The sequence below is a fragment of the Amphiprion ocellaris genome, chromosome 21 (assembly GCF_022539595.1).
Source record: "Amphiprion ocellaris isolate individual 3 ecotype Okinawa chromosome 21, ASM2253959v1, whole genome shotgun sequence".
NCBI classification, from domain to species: domain Eukaryota; kingdom Metazoa; phylum Chordata; class Actinopteri; family Pomacentridae; genus Amphiprion; species Amphiprion ocellaris.
This window is the reverse complement of record NC_072786.1, coordinates 18,473,425-18,492,601: the sequence shown is the minus strand read 5'-3', so window position 1 is coordinate 18,492,601 and position 19,177 is coordinate 18,473,425. Positions and strand designations below refer to the sequence as shown.

General features: G+C 41.8%; 1 protein-coding gene across 5 annotated transcripts in view; it reads left to right on the top strand.

Annotated features, from left to right (window-relative positions):
• Window positions 1–704: 704 nt before the first annotated feature.
• The window catches only part of tmtc1 (transmembrane O-mannosyltransferase targeting cadherins 1), a 277,652-nt gene continuing 259,179 nt past the window's right edge, over window positions 705–19,177 (top strand). For 4 of the 5 annotated variants that reach the window (XM_055006524.1, XM_055006521.1, XM_055006522.1 and 1 more), the window contains exon 1: window positions 705–1,105. In XM_055006524.1, the coding sequence (XP_054862499.1) occupies window positions 810–1,105 (296 nt within the window). In that variant the 5' untranslated portion in view covers window positions 705–809. The remainder of the gene's footprint in view (window positions 1,106–19,177) is intronic. The other variant, XM_055006525.1, reaches the window with a different exon arrangement.

Here is a 19,177-nt window from a genome sequence, read left to right as displayed (position 1 = left end):
CTCTTTCAAACTTCAGTTTTATTTGGAACACTAAGATGCGTGTAATAATCTGATTAGCCACAGAATCATAGTGTATATACAGCATAGTTTGTGCAGTTTTATTAGGTTATTCTTAGTGTCTCCACATAGATAGCATTACTGAGGATCCACAAGCATATCTTTTATATTACTGAGGGTGGTCTTATCTTAATAAAAAGTAACGCTGATGCTGTTTTGCATATAGTTTTTTAATGTTGATAAATGAACACAGGGACCCATCCAAAGTGTGCTTGAGCTAATGTAACCTAAATACAAGTTAAAAAAAATCATACTAGCTTTTGCTAGAATGACAAACAACAAACAAAAAAAGAAACTTGGCATCTTCCAAGGAAAATCATTAAACTATGCAATTCAAAGCTAAAGATTTAAATGGCTATTGAATCGAGACTGGTGTATTTTTCAAGGTCAAGAATGAACGGACAGGTACGTTACGTTTAAGAATAATCTGTTAAATAATCAACTGAATTTTAAATAAAGAAACAGCATAGTTAAAATATTATTTGAAAGGTATTGTTATCATTACCCATAATTCAATAACACTATCAGATGGAAACACTGGATATAGCCGACCATTAGAACGCAAGTCGCCAGTGCACTCTTGAAAGACCGAAAATTCCCCGACGTCACCTGAAAGCAGCACAACGCATCCACACCGTCCCCACTGCCCACGGCACACACTGCCGCTACCTGCCAGGCAGAATGGACGTCTACTTCGGTGCTCCCAGCCTCATCCTCAGCCCCACGGAGCCGCGTGAGAAGCCAGGCCCGACATGACAGCGCCGGGAGGGGAGATAAAAGCCCGCCAGCAGCCGCGGGTGACTGTCCGGCTGGAGGCTGTGTGGGCTGCGGGTCGCTACGCCGTGCTGGTCGCCCTGTGCGTCCTGTGCTACAGCAACTCTCTCCGCGGGGAGTTGGTGCACGACGACGTGTGGGCGATCATCAACAACCCGGACGTCCGACCGGGCTCCAGCCTCGGAAACATCTTCAGCAACGACTTCTGGGGGAAGAGGATGGCGGACAACACGAGCCACAAGTCCTACAGACCGCTCTGCATCCTCACCTTCAAGTAAGTTCTCCCAACTCCGCTTTGAGCGCCTCATCTGGAGCTCCGAACCGAACCCCGGGTTGTTGTTCTAGTAGCGACCCGGAGGAGAACCAGGAGAACTCAGGCAGAACCAGGCGGAGAGGCTGACGTCATGCAGCTGTCTGCTCATGGAGAATAGCCTCCTGCTCAACTTCACAGCAGCAACCGAGCAGGACGCAGGAGCCGTCGCCGTTGTAAAGTCCATGTAGAGCTCAGACTTCCGTTAGAGGCTGACAGATGAGCGCCTACACGGAGTCAGAGCAGCCCGTCCCAGCACATCCAACCCTCATGCCCGCACCACGGCTTTAGATGAGAATTCACTTGGAAGGTTTAAAATAGTTCAGATGAAACCGAGCCAAAAACACGTTCACACATAGACAAAATAACCTGTAGAGCAGCTTTTTATAAAACACTTAAGTATGTGGTTGGATGTGTGTAGAGAGGGCGAGGATGTGCGGGAGAAATGGAGAAGTTGTGGAGGCAGCTGCGGGTCTCCGGAGGGGCTGGTCCCGCTGCGCTGCTCAGTTTAGCGCTGGAAGGATCCTGTCGGGGGGAACCGGGCGAGCATCCAGAACAGGGTGGGAATGTTTTATAAGTGATTCTGTGCTGCAGTGTTCGCGTCAGGAGAAGAATTCAGCCCACACAGTGTTCTCGAAACGAGGGAAAATGTCCAAACTGAGGTTTGTTCAAAAGATGGATTGTGCAAGCCAGGAAAACAATTACAAGGAGAGTCTGCTCCTGCGAGATTCGCTCTTTTTTGTTAAAAGTAATATCGTAATGTAATCGAGCATGCACTTTTAAAGTGTAATGCCTGATGTAAAAGTCTCAGGTAGACAAGTGGGCCCTTTGTGTTTTTAGGAAACTTGAAAATTCAGCCATTCTCCTAATATGCTTCGTGGTAGAAAAGTGTTTATCAGTCGATTATGGTTTTTTTTTTTGTATTCCATCACAATATTTCATGGGTGTAAAACAGTTTAGTTCCACTTTGGTGAAGAACATCAGGGAATTAATTGTTTTGCACAGTCTTCAGCAGTATTTTTTGTTGGTAAATGAGAGACATTACATTGGGACATGTCTGCATCTTCAAACCATAAACAAGGAAGTGAATTCGGTGACGTATGTGCATTACGTTTGTGCTGGGGACTGCAGTGATTGGTGGAACTCACGGGAGGCTGGCCAAAATTGTGGAAAAGTTGCAGTGATTGGACAAAATTGCAAGGACGTGAAGAATTCACGGAGATTGGTTGAATTCGCGCCATCGCAACATCGCGAATTCCTGGAGGGACTGTTTAATGTTAAGAAAATCATAAAAAAACAAAAACATTTACACATATAAATACATAAAAGTAGGGATAAAGGAAAGATCTCACCTTCATAAAAGTTCTGAGTCTGGTCTGGACCAGTACCACACACCTGCCTCATGTGCACCCTGTTGTCAGTTTTATCAGTGCTTAAAGCAGGCAGTCAGGAGTGTGCTGTTTAGAAGGAGGTGGTGGGAGACAGAGGGTTGTGAGTGTTTTTAAACTTTGAAGCTCATCTCGCAAAGGCAGCTACTGATGCTGGCTGTCTCCACCAGGGGAGGTCTGTGGGCGTACAGCGTTGAGGAGAGGTCCAGGCAGCTGCTGGTGAACATGTCTTGGGAGACTTGCATGGAAGTCATGGGGAAAGCAATGTACGACAATGGATCTCCATTATCAAGGGATATGATAGACTGTTTATGAGGGAAGGGCACAGTGGCTTAGTGGTTAGCACTTCCGCCTTGCAGCTAGAAGATCTCCAGTTCATGTCCTGGCCTGGGCCTGGGATCTTTACGCATGGAGTTTACATGTTCTGCCTATGCATGCGTGGTTTTTCGCCAGGTCCTCCAGCTTCCTCCCACAGTCCAAAACATGCTGAGGTTAATTGATGATTTTGTCTGTACGTTTGATTGTTTGTCTCTATATGTATCCCTGTGATAGACTGTTGACCTGTCCAGGGTGTCCCCTGCCTTCACCCCAAGTCAGCTGGGATAGACTCCAGCCCCCCATGACCCTAATGAGGATTAAACATGTAAAGATAATGGATGGATGGATGTTTATGAGTCAGGGAGGGAGCACACTTGAGTTCACGCAACTGAACTTTGCATTTTGGTCATATGCTTTTGTGGCAGTTTGCATTTAATGCATTGAAGTCAAACTATCAAACATTCTATCAAACAGTTTTCTTATTTCTAATGATTAAGTGTTATCGATTATTGTAATATTGCCCACACCCATGTCAATAATATGACCTAGTTTCAGCTTGTGTAAATGTGCCATTAACATGCCTTATGTGACCCTTTTCAAGGTTTTTTGGTCACACACTTGTCTGAGCTGCTGTGCTGCAGTAACTGAATGGAGATCAGAGACTTCTCTGACCACAGAAACATTGATAGCTGTTCCTCTCGATAAGCAGATATCAGGCAAGTGAGACGTTTTGGGTACAATTGAATCTATATACACTGCCTGGCCAAAAAAAAAAAAAAAAAGTTGCCACCTGGATAGGGGCTGCACAGTGGTGTAGTGGTTAGCACTTTCACCTTGCAGCGAGAAGATCCCTGGTTCACGTCCCGGCTTTCCCGGGATCTTTCTGCATGGAGTTTGCATGTTCTCCCTGTGCATGCGTGGGTTTTCTCCGGGTACTCCGGCTTCCTCCCACAGTCCAAAAATATGCTGAGGTTAATTGATCATTCTAAATTGCCCGTAGGTGTGAATGTGAGAGTGATTGTTTGTCTCTGTATGTGGCCCTGCGACAGACTGGCGACCTGTCTAGGGTGTCCCCTGCCTTTGCCCGAGTCAGCTGGGATAGGCTCCAGCCCCCCCCCCCCCGCGACCCTAATGAGGATTAAGCGGTGTATAGATAATGAATGGATGGATGGATGCCACCTGGATTTAACTAAGCAAGTAGGTAAGAGCCTTCCATTGGATAATTACTGCAGTGATGAATATGTTTCAGCTGGCAACAACTTCTTTAACCTTAGCTGATGCAGTGAGGAGCTTCTCATTTCTTAAACGACCATGTCAGAAGACATATCCTGTGGTCATGGAAAGGATGTTAATCTGTCTCAGAAGGGTGAAATTATTGGCCTGCATCAAGCAAAGAAAACAACTAAGGAGATTTCTGAAACTGCTAAAATCAGGTTAAGAATAATCCAACACATTGATAAAACCTGGAAGGATAGTGATGAACCATCATCTTTGAAGAGGAAATGTAGTCGGTCATGTGGTCTGATGAGTCCAGATTTACCCTGTTCCAAAGTGATGGGCGCATTAGGGTAAGAAAAGAGGTGTAAAGTGATGCACTCATCATTGACTAGTGCCTATAAGCCTATGGGGGTTAGGGTTATGATCTTTGGTTGGTCAGGTTCAGCTATGTTCCCAAAGAATGAAGTCAGCTGACTGCCTGTATGTACTGAATGATCAGGTCTTTCCATCAATGGATTTTTTCTTCCCTGATGGCATAGGCATATTCTGAGATGACAATGTCAGGATTCATACAATACAATACAATAACAATTAATCCCGAAGGAAAATTCAATTGTCTGGGGTCTCGTCTGTTTACAATTAAATAATCTAATTGCTGATGGTAAGAAAGATTTTCTGCATCTTTCTGTCCTGCAGGGATAGGAGCCGTCCACCACCGATGTTTCGTTGTTCATAGAAGCAGATATGAAGTGGATGATCCATGTTTGTCAGAATGGCCTCCATCTTTCTAAGTGCCTGTCTCTCCACCTCATCCTCCAATGAGTTCAATCTGATTCGAACCACAGAGCCAGCTTTTTTAATCAGTCTGTTCAGACGCCTTGCATCTTTAGTTTTTATACTGCCTCCCCAGCAGACTGCAGCATAAAACAGAACACTTGCTACCACAGACTGATAAAACATCTGCAGCATCTTACTGCAGATGTCTAATGATCGAAGTCTTCTGAGGCAAAAAAGTCAGCTCTGGCCCTTTTTGTAGATGAAGTCTACGTTTTTAGACCAGTCCAACTTATTATCAAGGTGGACACCTAAATATTTATACGATGTCACCCCTTGCTGTCCACGCCACAAGTGTTCACTGGCTGAAAAGGGGGTTTGGATCTGCGGAAATCTATGATCATTTCCTTTGTCTCTGAGGCGTTTAGTAGCAGGCAGTTTTTGTGACTCCAGTCACTGAAGGCACTTATCAGATCCCCGTATTCGGCTTCATGTCCATTTCTGATACATGCCACGATAGCAGTGTCATCAGAGTATTTCTGAATGTGGCAGGACTCAGTGCTGTATTTGAAGTCTGATGTATACAGTGTGAACAGGAATGGAGCCAGGACTGTTCCTTGTGGAGCCCCAGTACTGCTCATTAATGTACCAGAAACACAGTTCCCCAGCCTGACAAACTGTGGCCTTCCTGTCAGGTAATCTATGATCCAAGAAACACAGGAAGGATCCACTCCCATCTCTGTAAGCTTGTCTTTAAGTATGGTGGGTTGGATGGAGTTGAATGCATTTGAAAAATCAAAGAACATGATTCTCACATAAACTCCAGGTTCCTCCAGATGAGACAGGGCACGGTGAAGCATCAAGAGGATGGCATCATCATCCAATGTGTTCTTTGTTCTTTGCAAACTGCAGGGAATCGAGTTTGTTTCATGGTGCTCACATTGTGAATGAGTGGTTCAGGGAGCATGGGACATCATTTTCACACATGGATTGACCTCCACAGAGTCCAGACCTCAGCCCCACTGAGAATCTTTGGGATGTGCTGGAGAAGACTTTGCGCAGCAGTCCGATGCTCCCATCATCAATATAAAATGTTGGTGAAAAATTAATGTATCCTTGGACAGAAATAAATGCTGTGACATTAAAGAAATTTATCAAAACGATGTCACAGTGAATAAGGGGCCATACTCAAAGCTAAAGGCAGTCCAACAAACTTTAAAATCACCTTTATCACTTTGCAATGTTTGTTTCTTTTCAAATAGTCATGTGGTATAGTGCAATACATATTGCAGAAAACCAAATATCACAATGCCAGTTTTTTCCTATATAGTGCAACCCTACTAAAGGTAGACTGAGTAAGGGACACATGTATGTCAGATAGCCAGAAACCTGACAAAGTAATTCTAATGATGATCTGCCAGTTGGGTAACACTGTGTCATTGCTGACACATTAACAACAGTAAAAAATAGTGTTGCATCCAGCCCTCTATACTTTGTTTTTCGTATGGCTCAAAGAAACAAGCTATATTGTGTTTGTTAGTGAGCTTTAGAGGTGTTGCTTGTACACAGAGAAGTGCTTTTGAATGGTTTTGTCTTCATGTATGTGCTGTGCGCTTAAACAGTGATGGAACTGTTTCCCTTATCAAAGAAGAGTAGTCAGTGACACTTAGCTGAGCTGAATGAAATGATTCCCATTACCCAAATGCATCATGATTTCTATCTCTACTGATATTAAGAAAACTACATCTATTTGGTTTTGGAAACAGTTTTCCAGGCGACAGGAATAGTAAAGCCAGATGTTGTGTGCTATGGAATGTGACTGGCCATTGTGGTGACAGATGGTATGTGCCATCAGGCAAAGCTCTGTCCACACACTGTGCACTTATAAGTAAAAGTGAGAGTCCTTTAGTGTGAGTGTATGCCTTGGCGTATGTGTTGTCAGGAAGCAGGATGGTTTCATTGTTTGACGACACACAGTCTAATTATCCAACAGCGTTCTAACTTCTCAAGCAGCTGCTTGCTAGTCCTCCTTCTGGTAATACAGTTGTTGAAGAAGATATTGCTGGCTTATTGCTTCTCCTGAGAGCAGACAGTGTAGCTTATGGCTTTCTAGAAGCATCTGCTCTCAGAAGCACACAAACTGCACTTAATGATGAGCGTGTGCTGGAGATAGCAGAGCCACAATAACGGTCAGAGACAGTGGAGGGAAAGGCAATCACTCAGAAGTGGCAGGTGTTCCCTTATTGCTCACATGGGGAGGATGTTCAATGCTGTAGTTGCAGCTTCTCAGCCTGTTGACTGTCAGTTTCTTCATATTGCCTTCATTAGCTTGTCGTGAAGGATGTTGGTTCAGGCCCTCTAGACATTCCTAGATGGACAATAAATGTGTGGATCGACTGTTTTCTTTCACTGAGAACTTTAGCCTTTAACCTCAGTCTGTTGTGTACATGTGGAAAAGGTGTAGACAGAATTTAGAAAACATATTGCTGCACTGTCTTGATTTTTTCAGCCTTCATAAATGTGTTCATTGGGATTTAAAACTAATTTCTATAAAACATACTGGCTGAATTTTGTATTAAAAAAAGCCAATTTGGCATTTCAAAATAGCAAAAAACTAACCTTTACTTGTCATACTTGAAACATATCAAATTCTATTGAAGTTAGAAGCCTCAAAACTTTGTGTAATGTTGACCATTGACTGTCATTTTGGTAGGGTATATGGATACATCCATATGTTTACTGTTGCACAACTAAAATTACAACATTGTGAGTTCAGTATTTACCATCAGTTGTGAAGTACAATATTTCCAGCCTGTTTTTGTTTTTTATTTTGATTATTATAGCTTACAGCTAATGAAAATCAGAAATCTGTGTCTTAAAATATTGAAAATTTATTTTTTCGAGTTTGAGTAAAGTGCTCTTCAAACACTATAAATACTGTGTATCTGTGTATCCGAATATTTATTTTGAGATCCGAATATTTGGACCCAGTGTATTATGACCTCTTTGCCAGTCGAGGTAGATCCAATTAATTTGCCAAGATGATCCATAGCACTGATGGATATGTGAGTCAGGCTGTGTAAGTGGCGATCTTTAGCTCATTTGTTTGTCTTGTCTCATTTTGTTTTGTAGTGGTGGAACCAATGCCCGTAAGCCTTGTGGACGAGAAAGGTGCAGAGATTTTTTTTGTGCTTTTCCATGCCAGCATGTTGTATTAAGTACTTAAACTGCATGGTGAGCCTGTATCTCACATTTGCAAAATCTAGGATTTCCACCTTTCAGAAATGACAATAAAGGACGCCCACCACGGCTCCTCAGGGCCACTACCACCCAAGGATTGGTATATTGTATTTTGTAAAAAACATTTCAATGCAGAATACTGTACAAATAATTTCTCTACATTTTTTTTCTAAATATAAATTTTATCTTAACACAATTAATGTATTAACCTATTTATTTGTGCATGCATGTATTTATTTAGTACTTTTAACATAGAGTTCTGAGTGAGTTTTTCTTTAGATAGGCAAAGGCCATTTATTGATTACATATAGGCTGTTTAATGTCTGTTAAAAATTTAAAATCATCAAAAAAATAATAAACAACTTAGGCATTTATTGAGTCACTAAAATACTGTAGAGACTATGGCCACATCAGCATGATTATAAGCATCCTCTGGTAAATTCACAACCATATACTGTAGGAAATCTAGCTGATCACATCCTGATGTCCCTTAACATATCGACTTCAGGAGATGTTTGGGGGATGAAAAACTGTGACACTTCTGGTTGAGTCCTCTCTATTCTCATGTTCCTTACATGTTTGTCTCCTGATTTTGCTTTACGTCAGCAAACACAGTTTACCTTGTACCCATTGCCACTAACGCTGTCAAGACAGGGGTTCGAGTCTTCCCACTTACGTCTGTACATTTCCAAACGTTTGTGCTTCTTTGGACATGCTGTAGACATTTTTAACCGTGCGGGTGCAGCAGCGTCTGTAACCAGTCAACACGTGACAGGACCGGACAGGCGGGCACACTGAGACGCAGAAGTCTGAGGTCTGTGCGCTGTACCTCGCGTCGGGTCCTCACTACAAACATTCTCATGCGTTGCTGTGCAGCTTGAGTGTGGGTGGGGGCGGTAACCAAGAAATAGGGGAATGGACGGGTCCTGGAAAAGGACAGACTTATGTATTTCGCTTTATTGAGGAGAACTGGGAGAGAATCAGGAGGGGTTCATACAGGCAGCAAAGCAAGCCCAAATACGTGACTACACTTTAGAAGACAAGCCCAAAAACCCGCAACCGGCGATTGATGAGATTTGCAAGCGACTTTACAGAAAAACAAGCCCAAAGTCGCCTATAATAAGCAGACTTGGCAACACTGATGGTAAATATCCTAATAACTTGTGATACTGGATTTCTGATTTTCATGAGCTACTGGTCATAATCATCAAAGGTAGAACAAGAAAAGGCTTGAAATATTTCACTTTGTGTAGTGAGTCTGGAATATATCAAATGTCCAATTTCATAACTGATGGAAAATCTTTATCACAATGTTCAGATTTTTTGATATGCACTAATACACTTGCAGGAACTTTCTGGGACCCCAATTCCACCTTTATTGTTGTGTTTTATCTAATTTCAAGGGCCAGTGATAAAAAATTTGGCCTCTGTTGGAGCCATTCAATCATTTGGATCTGCTGTAAACAGTTTTGTGTGTGGAAATTACATTTCTGGAGATAATGAATTTTCCATAATTGGTATTAACAGATGGAAAACTAGTTCTCATCCAAATGAAATAAAAGCTATTGATAATTAGATGCAGACAGTTGGCTGTGTTCATGTGGGATATATTTTATCTGTCCATTTGGGAGATTTAATTAGTCCTTATTTAGTCTGAATATGCTGCTTCCTGTGAAGTCATGAGGAGGGGATGGTGTAGTACAGGAGTGGACTTGTGCTGTGGAGACATGCTACATACACAGCTGATAGTAAACGTTATTTTCTTTATTTTCAGAAACACATATGAAAATATTTTTTCCACGGCTTCCTAAATTTGGCATTTTAATAATTACATCATAATAATAATGATATTTGAGACTAATAAATACATTTAGTGATCTGGAAATTTGACGGTATAAGCAGGATTGAGGTCACTTGGACTGCATGTAGGATGCTCAGTGTCAGAAGCTCCCCTTCATGCACCTTTTTCATTCACTAATGTTGCAAGTTACTGTTGAAAACTGCAGCATGCTATTAAATGAAAAATGGGTCAGGCTTTGTTTTGGTAGATGTGTCCAACATATAGACTCTGATTTAATTTATGTTCTTCATTTAAGCCTGGGAGCTGTGCAGCTGTGTTTAGACGTTGGGCTTTGAAGGGTACGTTTTTGCACTGTGACAAATGGAAGTTGGAGCTCATCAAATTTTCATTAATGTCTTATTGTGTAAAATTTAATTTACAGTAAAAGTAATTTGTGCTTGCTATGTGTGTTCTTCAAATTCCTAATGTAGTCTGATTCTATGCTGAACACAAGTGTTAGTGGTTGAAAAACTATTCTGTTAGTCTATGGAAAATCTCCACTGTGTTTCATTAATTTTAACAAATAGTTGTTTATTGATTAACACATGGCCAATCTTTGTTGAAGGAAATGGTTTAGAATGTTCATCTTTTTTTAAGTACCTTCATTACTTCCATGACGGGGCACCACAGACACGGTTTCAGTTGTGGACTTGTGTTGATAAGCAGGTCAGCTGCAAAAACAGTGCTCCAGTTTTTACTTGTTCCTGTCATGAACCAACATATCTTTATCTCATTGCTTTCCTTCTGCAACCTCCCTTCACTTTCCCATTAGAGCTGCAATGATTAGTTGTCAACCATTACTTTAATCAACTACTTTAATACATTTGTGCGATTTAAAAAAAAATTAAATAATTAAAATTCTTTGACTGCCGTTATGAATCCACATGAGGCTCAAGTGAAGGGTAAGAGAAAACAAACAAGTGAAAGGCAAAATACAACTATTTATTGTGCAACGGGAGTAGTACAGAACACGGACTACAACAGGAAGTGATGCAAAGGTCACAAACAGAATAACTGGCAGAATCTATCCATTTTCTTCTGCCTATCTGGGGCCAGACCACAGAGGCAGCAGGTGAAGCAGACCATTCCGTGTGTGTGTGCGTGCACGTGTCCAGCAGTGCTTTCAAGCTCTTCTTGGGAGACTCCCGAGACGTTCCCAGGCCAGATGAGATACATAATCCCTCCAGTGAGTTTCAGGTCTACCCCAGGGTCTCCTCCCAGGTGGAGATGTTCAGAAAACCTCCAAAGAAAGTCTCCGTGGAGGCATCAGAATTAGATGTCCAAACCACCGCAACTGGCTCCTTTCGACGTGAAAATGGCAAAATGTACTCAGAATACTAGAGCCCTCTAGAGAGCTGGCAGAATATCCACAACCAAGGTAATACAAAATACAAGAATTTAACTAACCCACAATAGGGAAGACCTAGACTCCTGCCTAGGTCTTCCCTAATGTGGGTTAATTCAATTCTAACAAGGACTGAACAACTAATCGGCTAGATGTTACAAAAACAGGATACACTACAAGGTCTGACTCAGAGATTAAACAGGGAAGATCGAAAGCATAGAGGGGGGTATGAGAGGCTGTGGCAGGGGGATTGGTGGTGTTTGGCTTGTGGCTTGACGGGTGCAGATGTTGGCCCAATCAGCGTGGTGGAGAATTCTGGCGAACGAGGGAGGGGGTTGCAGATGGATCTAGGACTCAGACGTACATTCAGACAGTGGAGGCTTGGGGCAGAGGAATCCGCATGTGGGCACAAGAGAGCAGGAATCCAGACTGAAAGGGAAGGCAAATGGAGTTAAACGGCGAGACAAAGGAGCTAGACTGAACAGAGACTCTGAATTGACTATGACTGTTCAACAGTCCAGCATTGAGTGGTGTGCAGAGTCTGTCTTTATGGGAGCAGAGGTAATTGGCTTGATAACTCCCACCTGCTTGCATGCCAACTCCTGCTGATTGGATTGGCAGCACCTGCCCACCAGCACCACACGCAGACACGCCCACCTGAGGAGAGAGAGGAAGAGAGGGTGAAGGAAGAAACCTGCCACTACCTAGAGCCAGAGGTGGAGGGCGCAACATCTGCAGCAACACTAATATTTTCTTGTTTCTTTCGTCCTTATTGATGGTCAACTGAATATCTTTGGGTTGTGGGTTTCACAATTTTCTGACATTTTATAGAACAAACAAGGAATTAGTCAAGAAAATAATCTGCAGATTAATTAATGCTGAAAATGATTGTTAGCTGCAGCCAGACTTACAGTTTAAAAACCTCTGCATTAGATGACCATAAAACACAAAGAGTACCAAGAGAACACCAACAGTATTCATGCTGCGGCGTAATGAGTTGATGTGCCAGTCAGAGGCTACAGATTGTTGATTTGGAACTCTTTCAAGTTAGCAGGCTGATAAAATTTCAAACACTGATTCCTTTTGTTTTCTTTCACACCCTTGACAGTTCTGACTGATTTGTACTCATGCACGAAACCTGTCGTGAGCTTTTAAAAAAATCACTTGAGGAAAGGCTTCACATGCATGCACAGTAACAGATGGGTGCGCTCCTCCACCAACTCCTGTGTCCTGAGGCTCGCTTTTATGTGTCTGCCTGCTTTGCACCCCCCACACATGAGCACACATGTGATGAACCTAAAGGGAATGTTCAATCAATCCAGCATAGTCGTCCCTACACCGGTGAACACTCTTGGGCTTTTCGGATGCAATCAAGGTGAAAGACACACACAAAAAGAGTAAACGTACACACAGAATGCAGCCTCAAGGCTCTTATTATAGCTGAGGCCTGATGTGAACCACGAGCTGAGCAGTGATTGCGGTGAGAAAACAAGGAAGAGAGAAAGAAAGAAATGGGCACAGAGAGCGATAGCAAGAGGCCATGTGATCAAAATAGAAACACGACAAGATGACACAAGACAGGAAGAAGTGACGGATGCTCTTCTGGTAAATGAGGAGAGGAAGAGGATGCGAAGGAGACAGGCACAGCAGATAATAGAAAGAGACAAGAGCCCAAGATGAAGAGTGAAAAATAAGAAATGACAAAGATGGAGGGAAAGAAAGTGGCGCATGATGCTGCTATAGTCTGAGAAAGCTGAGTCAGATGGTGTGAGAGCGTCATTTCCCAAATGTTGTTTATCTGTTTAATAAAAAAAGAAAGTTATTACTTGAAATTCATGATTCAGTCATGGATATGCTGTCATTTTTGCCAGCCAGGACATGCAATTGTCTTTTTTTCCTTATTGTGGAGAGGCCTTTTCTTTATCCTACATTCACATCTTATCTAAAACATTTTCATCCTTCTTGCCCGCAGTTTTTTATTCAGCCCATTTTACATTGCAGGGATTTGGTAAGGTAAATTACCAGAGCTGTTAACTGCTGATGCAATGTTCTTTGGGATAATTAACAACCTATTTTTAGCGTTCTCTCAACCTTCCTTTGGGTCATGACCCAGTCCCTGAGGCACAGGCAAATATATCAGAGTAAAGGACAGAAGTCATCATGCCTCTGCTGCTGCTGCATGATCACTAACTGGCCTCTCTAGACAGAGAGTTTAATTATCACTCCCTCACCTCGCTGGCTGGCAGTCACAGAGGACACTGCATCTGTCTCTCTGGATGTGATCATACCAGCCCGTGCGTGCTCAGCTTTAAAATGCTCCCATCAGATGATTTTACCTTTGTTCTGCTAGTGGTAGGGCCCAGGAATACAAATTTGAATATACTCTTTTTTAACTGATTATCGGCAGCATTACCAATCAGTAATCAAAAATCTAAATAAAGTAGAGAACGATTTTGTCATATGCTGATGAAGCTACTTTACACCACGGACACCTATCAACCATATACTGATGTGGTTGAAATAGTCATTTAGTATTAACAACATCACTCTTGTAGAATGTAATTTGGGCTAATTGTGAGAGCTCTGCCCAGAAACCATTAAATGCTACAGAAGTCTTTGTCATGGTGGAACAGACAATTTTTGCTGAGATAGACAGCTTAGGGCTGTGAATGAGAAAATTCATGCTTACATGTTTAGGTCATCAATGTAAACCTGCTTGACACTGACAAAAGTTAAAACTAATTGAGGAAGGTATAACTAAGAAGGCTATATGCTCTGACAAGTGTGGATATTTTTTTTAATTTCATCAAAAGATAAAAATGTCACCATCAATTAACTGTCATATTACCAGAGCTTAATGCAAACAAAGAACCTTGTTCTTCATGTGTTCTTCTCAGTTTAAAATCATCTCTGTACAATTTTTGAAAAATGAGCACAGATGCAGCAGTGTGTCTGCTAGCAAGACAAGGATCTCTAAATGTCAGAGACAGTGTTGATAGACAATCAGATCTGCTAACTTGCACCATCAGCCCGGCTGTCTTATTGTAAACACGAGGTGGGGACCTACCAGCCTGATGATCTGGATGATGATAGCCTTAAGTCTTAAATAGAACATCTTAGTTTTCAGTTCTAATTGCCTAATTTGAGACAACACGTTTGGCTCAGGGTTCTTTTTCATGAAATCTACGGAAAAGCACAGTCAGTGCTCAGTGTTTTATTGCCCTATATTGAGCTAGTCTCCTTTGGGCTGCACGGTGATGGCCAAAATGATAATCACAGTCAAATGACAGTCATAGTTATTTATCATAATTATTCATTGATTTTCTGGACAAAATATTTTCATTGCTTTCACATTTGAATAAACAGAACAATGGTTTTACCTTACTGTGGTACCACATTCCTGCTGATGTGACTCAAAATATGACTTGAAAATGGTCTTTCTCCATCTGAATTTTAGGAAAATAATAAGTAATTACTACTTGCCCAACACTGGTGAACACAGATGCAGCAGTGACTCTGCTAGCAAGACAAAGATTTCTAAATGACAGAGGGAGTGTTGACAAGCAGACAGATCTGCAGGACATAGTACTGTAGTGCAGCAACTCAAGACAGGTGTGTGGTCAGAAATGACTTCTAAAGAGTGACATAAGATGCTCTCTTGTCAGATTTACCCAAGATGAAACCAGGTGATTTTAACTACATGGTCATTTGTCAAAGCTAATGATGTGTCGGGGTCACGTGATGGCGGCGAAGTGGTAGCAGCGCTTTGACGGCGGCTCTGGGCCACTTGGCTACATTTGTTTTATTATCTTGACAATCCACTTACTTATTTTTTGATTTTTTTTGCGGACATTGCGGGCTATGTCCCTAGAAACATTTTGGCCACAATCTTTTGACAATATGGGAAAACCCAAGACTCGGAGAGATAAAGATGGTGCATCACCGCAGGACAATGATTTACATCAAGATGGCGAGGGACCTGCTAGCTCCGAGGCTGACCAAGTCATTGTTGACCTCGATCCTGCCATGGCCAAGGCGTTTGAGGTTATGACTGCAAGTATAACCAAAGTTATTGACGATAAGCTTAGCCCATTTTCTGAGGCTGTCCGCCTGCACACCGAAGATACTAAGGCCGTAAATACACGGCTTGATGTAGCGGAGGCTAGGATACTAGCATCTGAAGACTCTGTGTTAGCTTATGAAGCCAGGATCGGACAATTGGAGAAGATGGTCACGCTATTGTCTGAAAAGGCGGACATGGCTGAGAACTACAGCAGACGTCTAAATATCCTACGAGTCAGCCGGTTTGTTGAGTCATGGTTGCCTCAGTTCCTCAAGATGGACGCAGACGCCAGGCGCATTCGGCTGGAGAGGGCCCGTCGAGCACTTGGGCCGGGGCCGTCGAGTGGTGGCAGACCCCGGCCGCTGTTGTTACGTTTTCATGCTTTTCAAGATAAACAACGAGTGATGGAGGCAGCACGCCGGGCCAGCCAAGGTGGGGCTGTTGTTTTCAATGGCTCCTGACTCTTCTTCTATAATGACTTCTCCGCGGCTGTCGTGAAGAAGCGCAAGGCGTTTGATGCGGTCAAACGTAAGCTACGGGATCAAGGAATATCTTACGGTATGTTCTATCCGGCCACTCTACAAGTTTCTCATAATGGTGCTAAGAAGAGATACACCTCTCCGGAAGAGGTTGATGCTTTTTTAAGCTCTCTCAATGACTGATTAAAGTGCTCATGTATACCCTATGTTGTACCCTCGCGTCTAGAGAGTTAAATTGGGATTGTCAATATTTTCTGTTTAGTTCATGTTTATGCCAAGTGCCCTAAGCATTAGTTTGTTGCTTGCATATCTATGCTCTGTTGGAGAATAGCCGATTATGAGACTGTTGTCCCTTTTATTTTAGGGAAAGACCCTATTATTTTGTTATTGCTTATTTTTTCTGTAATTGTTCTGTTTTTTATCTGTTCTTCATCTTTTAAGTTTGCTCAGACATGGGACATTTTTTATTTTTATTTAGTTATCTTTTTCACATTTTGTCAGCATTTATATTCTTACTTTATACTGTGTTATGATACATTCTAATGTAAATTTAAAATTTTGTTCCTGGAATGTGAGAGGCTTGCAAAAATCCACAAAAAGAGCAGCGGTGTATTCTTTGTTAAAGAGAGACGAGATTTCCTTTGCATTCCTTCAAGAAACTCACCTTGAAAACAAGGATTTTAGTAAATTATATAGGGGCTGGGTCGGTCAGATTTTTGCTACTTCTTACTCTTCTCATGCCCGAGGGGTTGCAATCTTACTTAACAAAAAAACTCCGTTCACAGCTACAGACTGTGTCAAAGATTCATCTGGGCGTTTTGTTAGGGTCTCAGGGATACTTTATGGTCAAACTATTTCACTTTTAAATTTATACTGTCCTCCTGGCTACTCACCTGACTTTCTTTCAAAAGTTTTCTCAGAATTTGCAAATACGGCCTCTGATCACTCATTTGTTGCAGGTGATTTTAATTGTACTCTCAACCCCTCTATGGACAAACTCCCTGTACATAATTTGTCAGTGTCTAAACAGGCCAAGATGCTCATATCTGTATGTCAAGACATAAATTATTCTGATGTATGGCGATGTCTACACCCTTCAAACTTGGAGTTTACTTTCTTCTCTTCTCCCCATAAAAGCTATTCTAGGCTTGATTACTTTTTCATACCTTCTTCGAATATATCCCATGTTACTTCATGTTCTATTGGCAATATTATTCTTTCTGACCATGCTCCTATATATATGGTTTATAACTTTAGACATAGTGGTGCCCTATCTAAATTTTGGAGACTGTCCCCCTTTCTTCTCAAAGATGACCGTTTTATTTCTTATATGACCTCTGAACTGAAGATCTTCTTTAGTATTAATTCGGTGTCTGTAGAAAATCCTTGTATTCTCTGGGAAACCTGTAAGGCCTATTGTAGGGGATTGATTATCTCTTATGTGGCATCCAGGAGGCGTCAAAGGATGGAACATGTGGAACATCTACAGTGTGCTTTAGTTGAAATGGAGAGAAAATATTCTTCTACTCCCGATCCTGAACTACTTAAGGAGATCTCTGCTACCAGAGTAGCTTTGAATACTCTGCAAATTCAGAAAGCAGAATATTCACTAAAGTTTGCTAGGCAGAAGTTATACGAATCTGGAGATAAACCGGGTAAATATCTTGCAAATCTTGTCAAAAAACGGTCAGCCGCTCAGACCATAGTTTCTGTGGTAGGCCCGAATGGTTGGAGATATTTAGACACAAAATCTATCAATGCAGAATTTGCAACTTTTTATTCAAACTTATACAAGTCAGAACAACCACATAATGCTTTAGATCTCATGCACTGTTTTTCTTTCTGATATCACTCTTCCACAGATCACTGAAGCTCAGAGACAATGTCTTAATGCCCCAATTACCAGAGAAGAGGCTTTCTTAGCATTGAAATCTATGCCGTCAGGAAAAGCCCCGGGGCCAGACGGTTTTGGGTATGAATTTTATAAGGTGTTTGGTGATACCATCATAGACCCCATGTTAGCCATGTTAAATCATTCATTTTCTACCAGTATCCTTCCTCCCTCCTTGAGAGAGGCTAATATTTCACTTATTCTCAAGAAAGGAAAAGACCCTGAAAATTGTGCTTCCTATAGGCCTATTGCTTTGCTCAATTCAGATCAAAAATTACTTTCAAAAATTCTGGCTTTGCAGTTAGAAAAAGTGCCACCGGATATTATTCGTAACGATCAGACTGGTTTTATCAAGGGTCGGCACTCCAGCAACAATATGAGACGACTGCTTAATATTATTCAGTTACTCCACGACTCCAAGGACCCTGCCTTGGTGATTTCTCTTGATGCTGAAAAAGCATTTGATCGCGTGGAGTGGCCGTATTTATTTTATGTTCTGGGTAATTTGGCTGTGGGGACACCTTCCTTAGGTGGATTCATATTTTGTATAATTCTCCTACTGCGTCTGTCATAACTAATGGGCTCAGATCCAGTAGCTTCCCTCTTTTCCGAGGTAATAGACAGGGAGATCCTTTGAGTCCTCTGCTCTTTAATGTTGCCATTGAGCCATTAGCTCAAGAGATTAGGCAGAACAAAGTCATATCTGGCATCTTAGTAAATGAGAGAGAACACAAAATCTCCCTTTATGCGGATGATGTGCTGATTTTCCTGTCTCATCCTCAGTGATCTATTTTGGCCCTAATAAACACCATTGCATTATTTAGTGAATTTTCCGGCTATAGGATTAATTTCTCTAAATCAGAAGCCATGCCACTTCTTGGGTCCTTGGTGTCTGTACCTGAGCTGTCTATACCCTTTCCTTTTTGCTGGTCTCCTTCTAGATTTGTCTATCTGGGTATTTCGGTAACACCCTCATTTGAGTTGTTGTATAAAGCTAACTATCCGCCTCTCCTGGGTGCCATAAAAGCAGATTTAGACCGGTGGGCTTCTTTGCCTTTGTCCTGGCTCGGTAGGATTGCCCTTATAAAAATGTGTATTTTACCCAGATTACTTTACCCTATCCAAATGATACCACTCTTATTGACCAACAAAGTCATTAAATTGCTTTAAGGATGGCTGAGCTCTTTCATCTGGAGTAAAGGAAAACCTAGGTTAAAAATGTCTAAACTCCAATGACCTTGTTCTGATGGTGGCCTGGACATGCCCAACTTCAGACAATATCAGTTAGCTGTGCACCTGAACTTAATAACACAATGGTTTAGGAATAATGCCGCTTCGGTGTGGATAGATATTGAATCCTCTCAATGCATTTGTCCTCTTTGGAACCTTCTCTTTGTGAAAAGTGATGTCAAAGAATTATGTACTAATCCAATTTCTCTAAATACTGTCAAGGCTTGGAAAATGGTTTGTAAATTGGAGA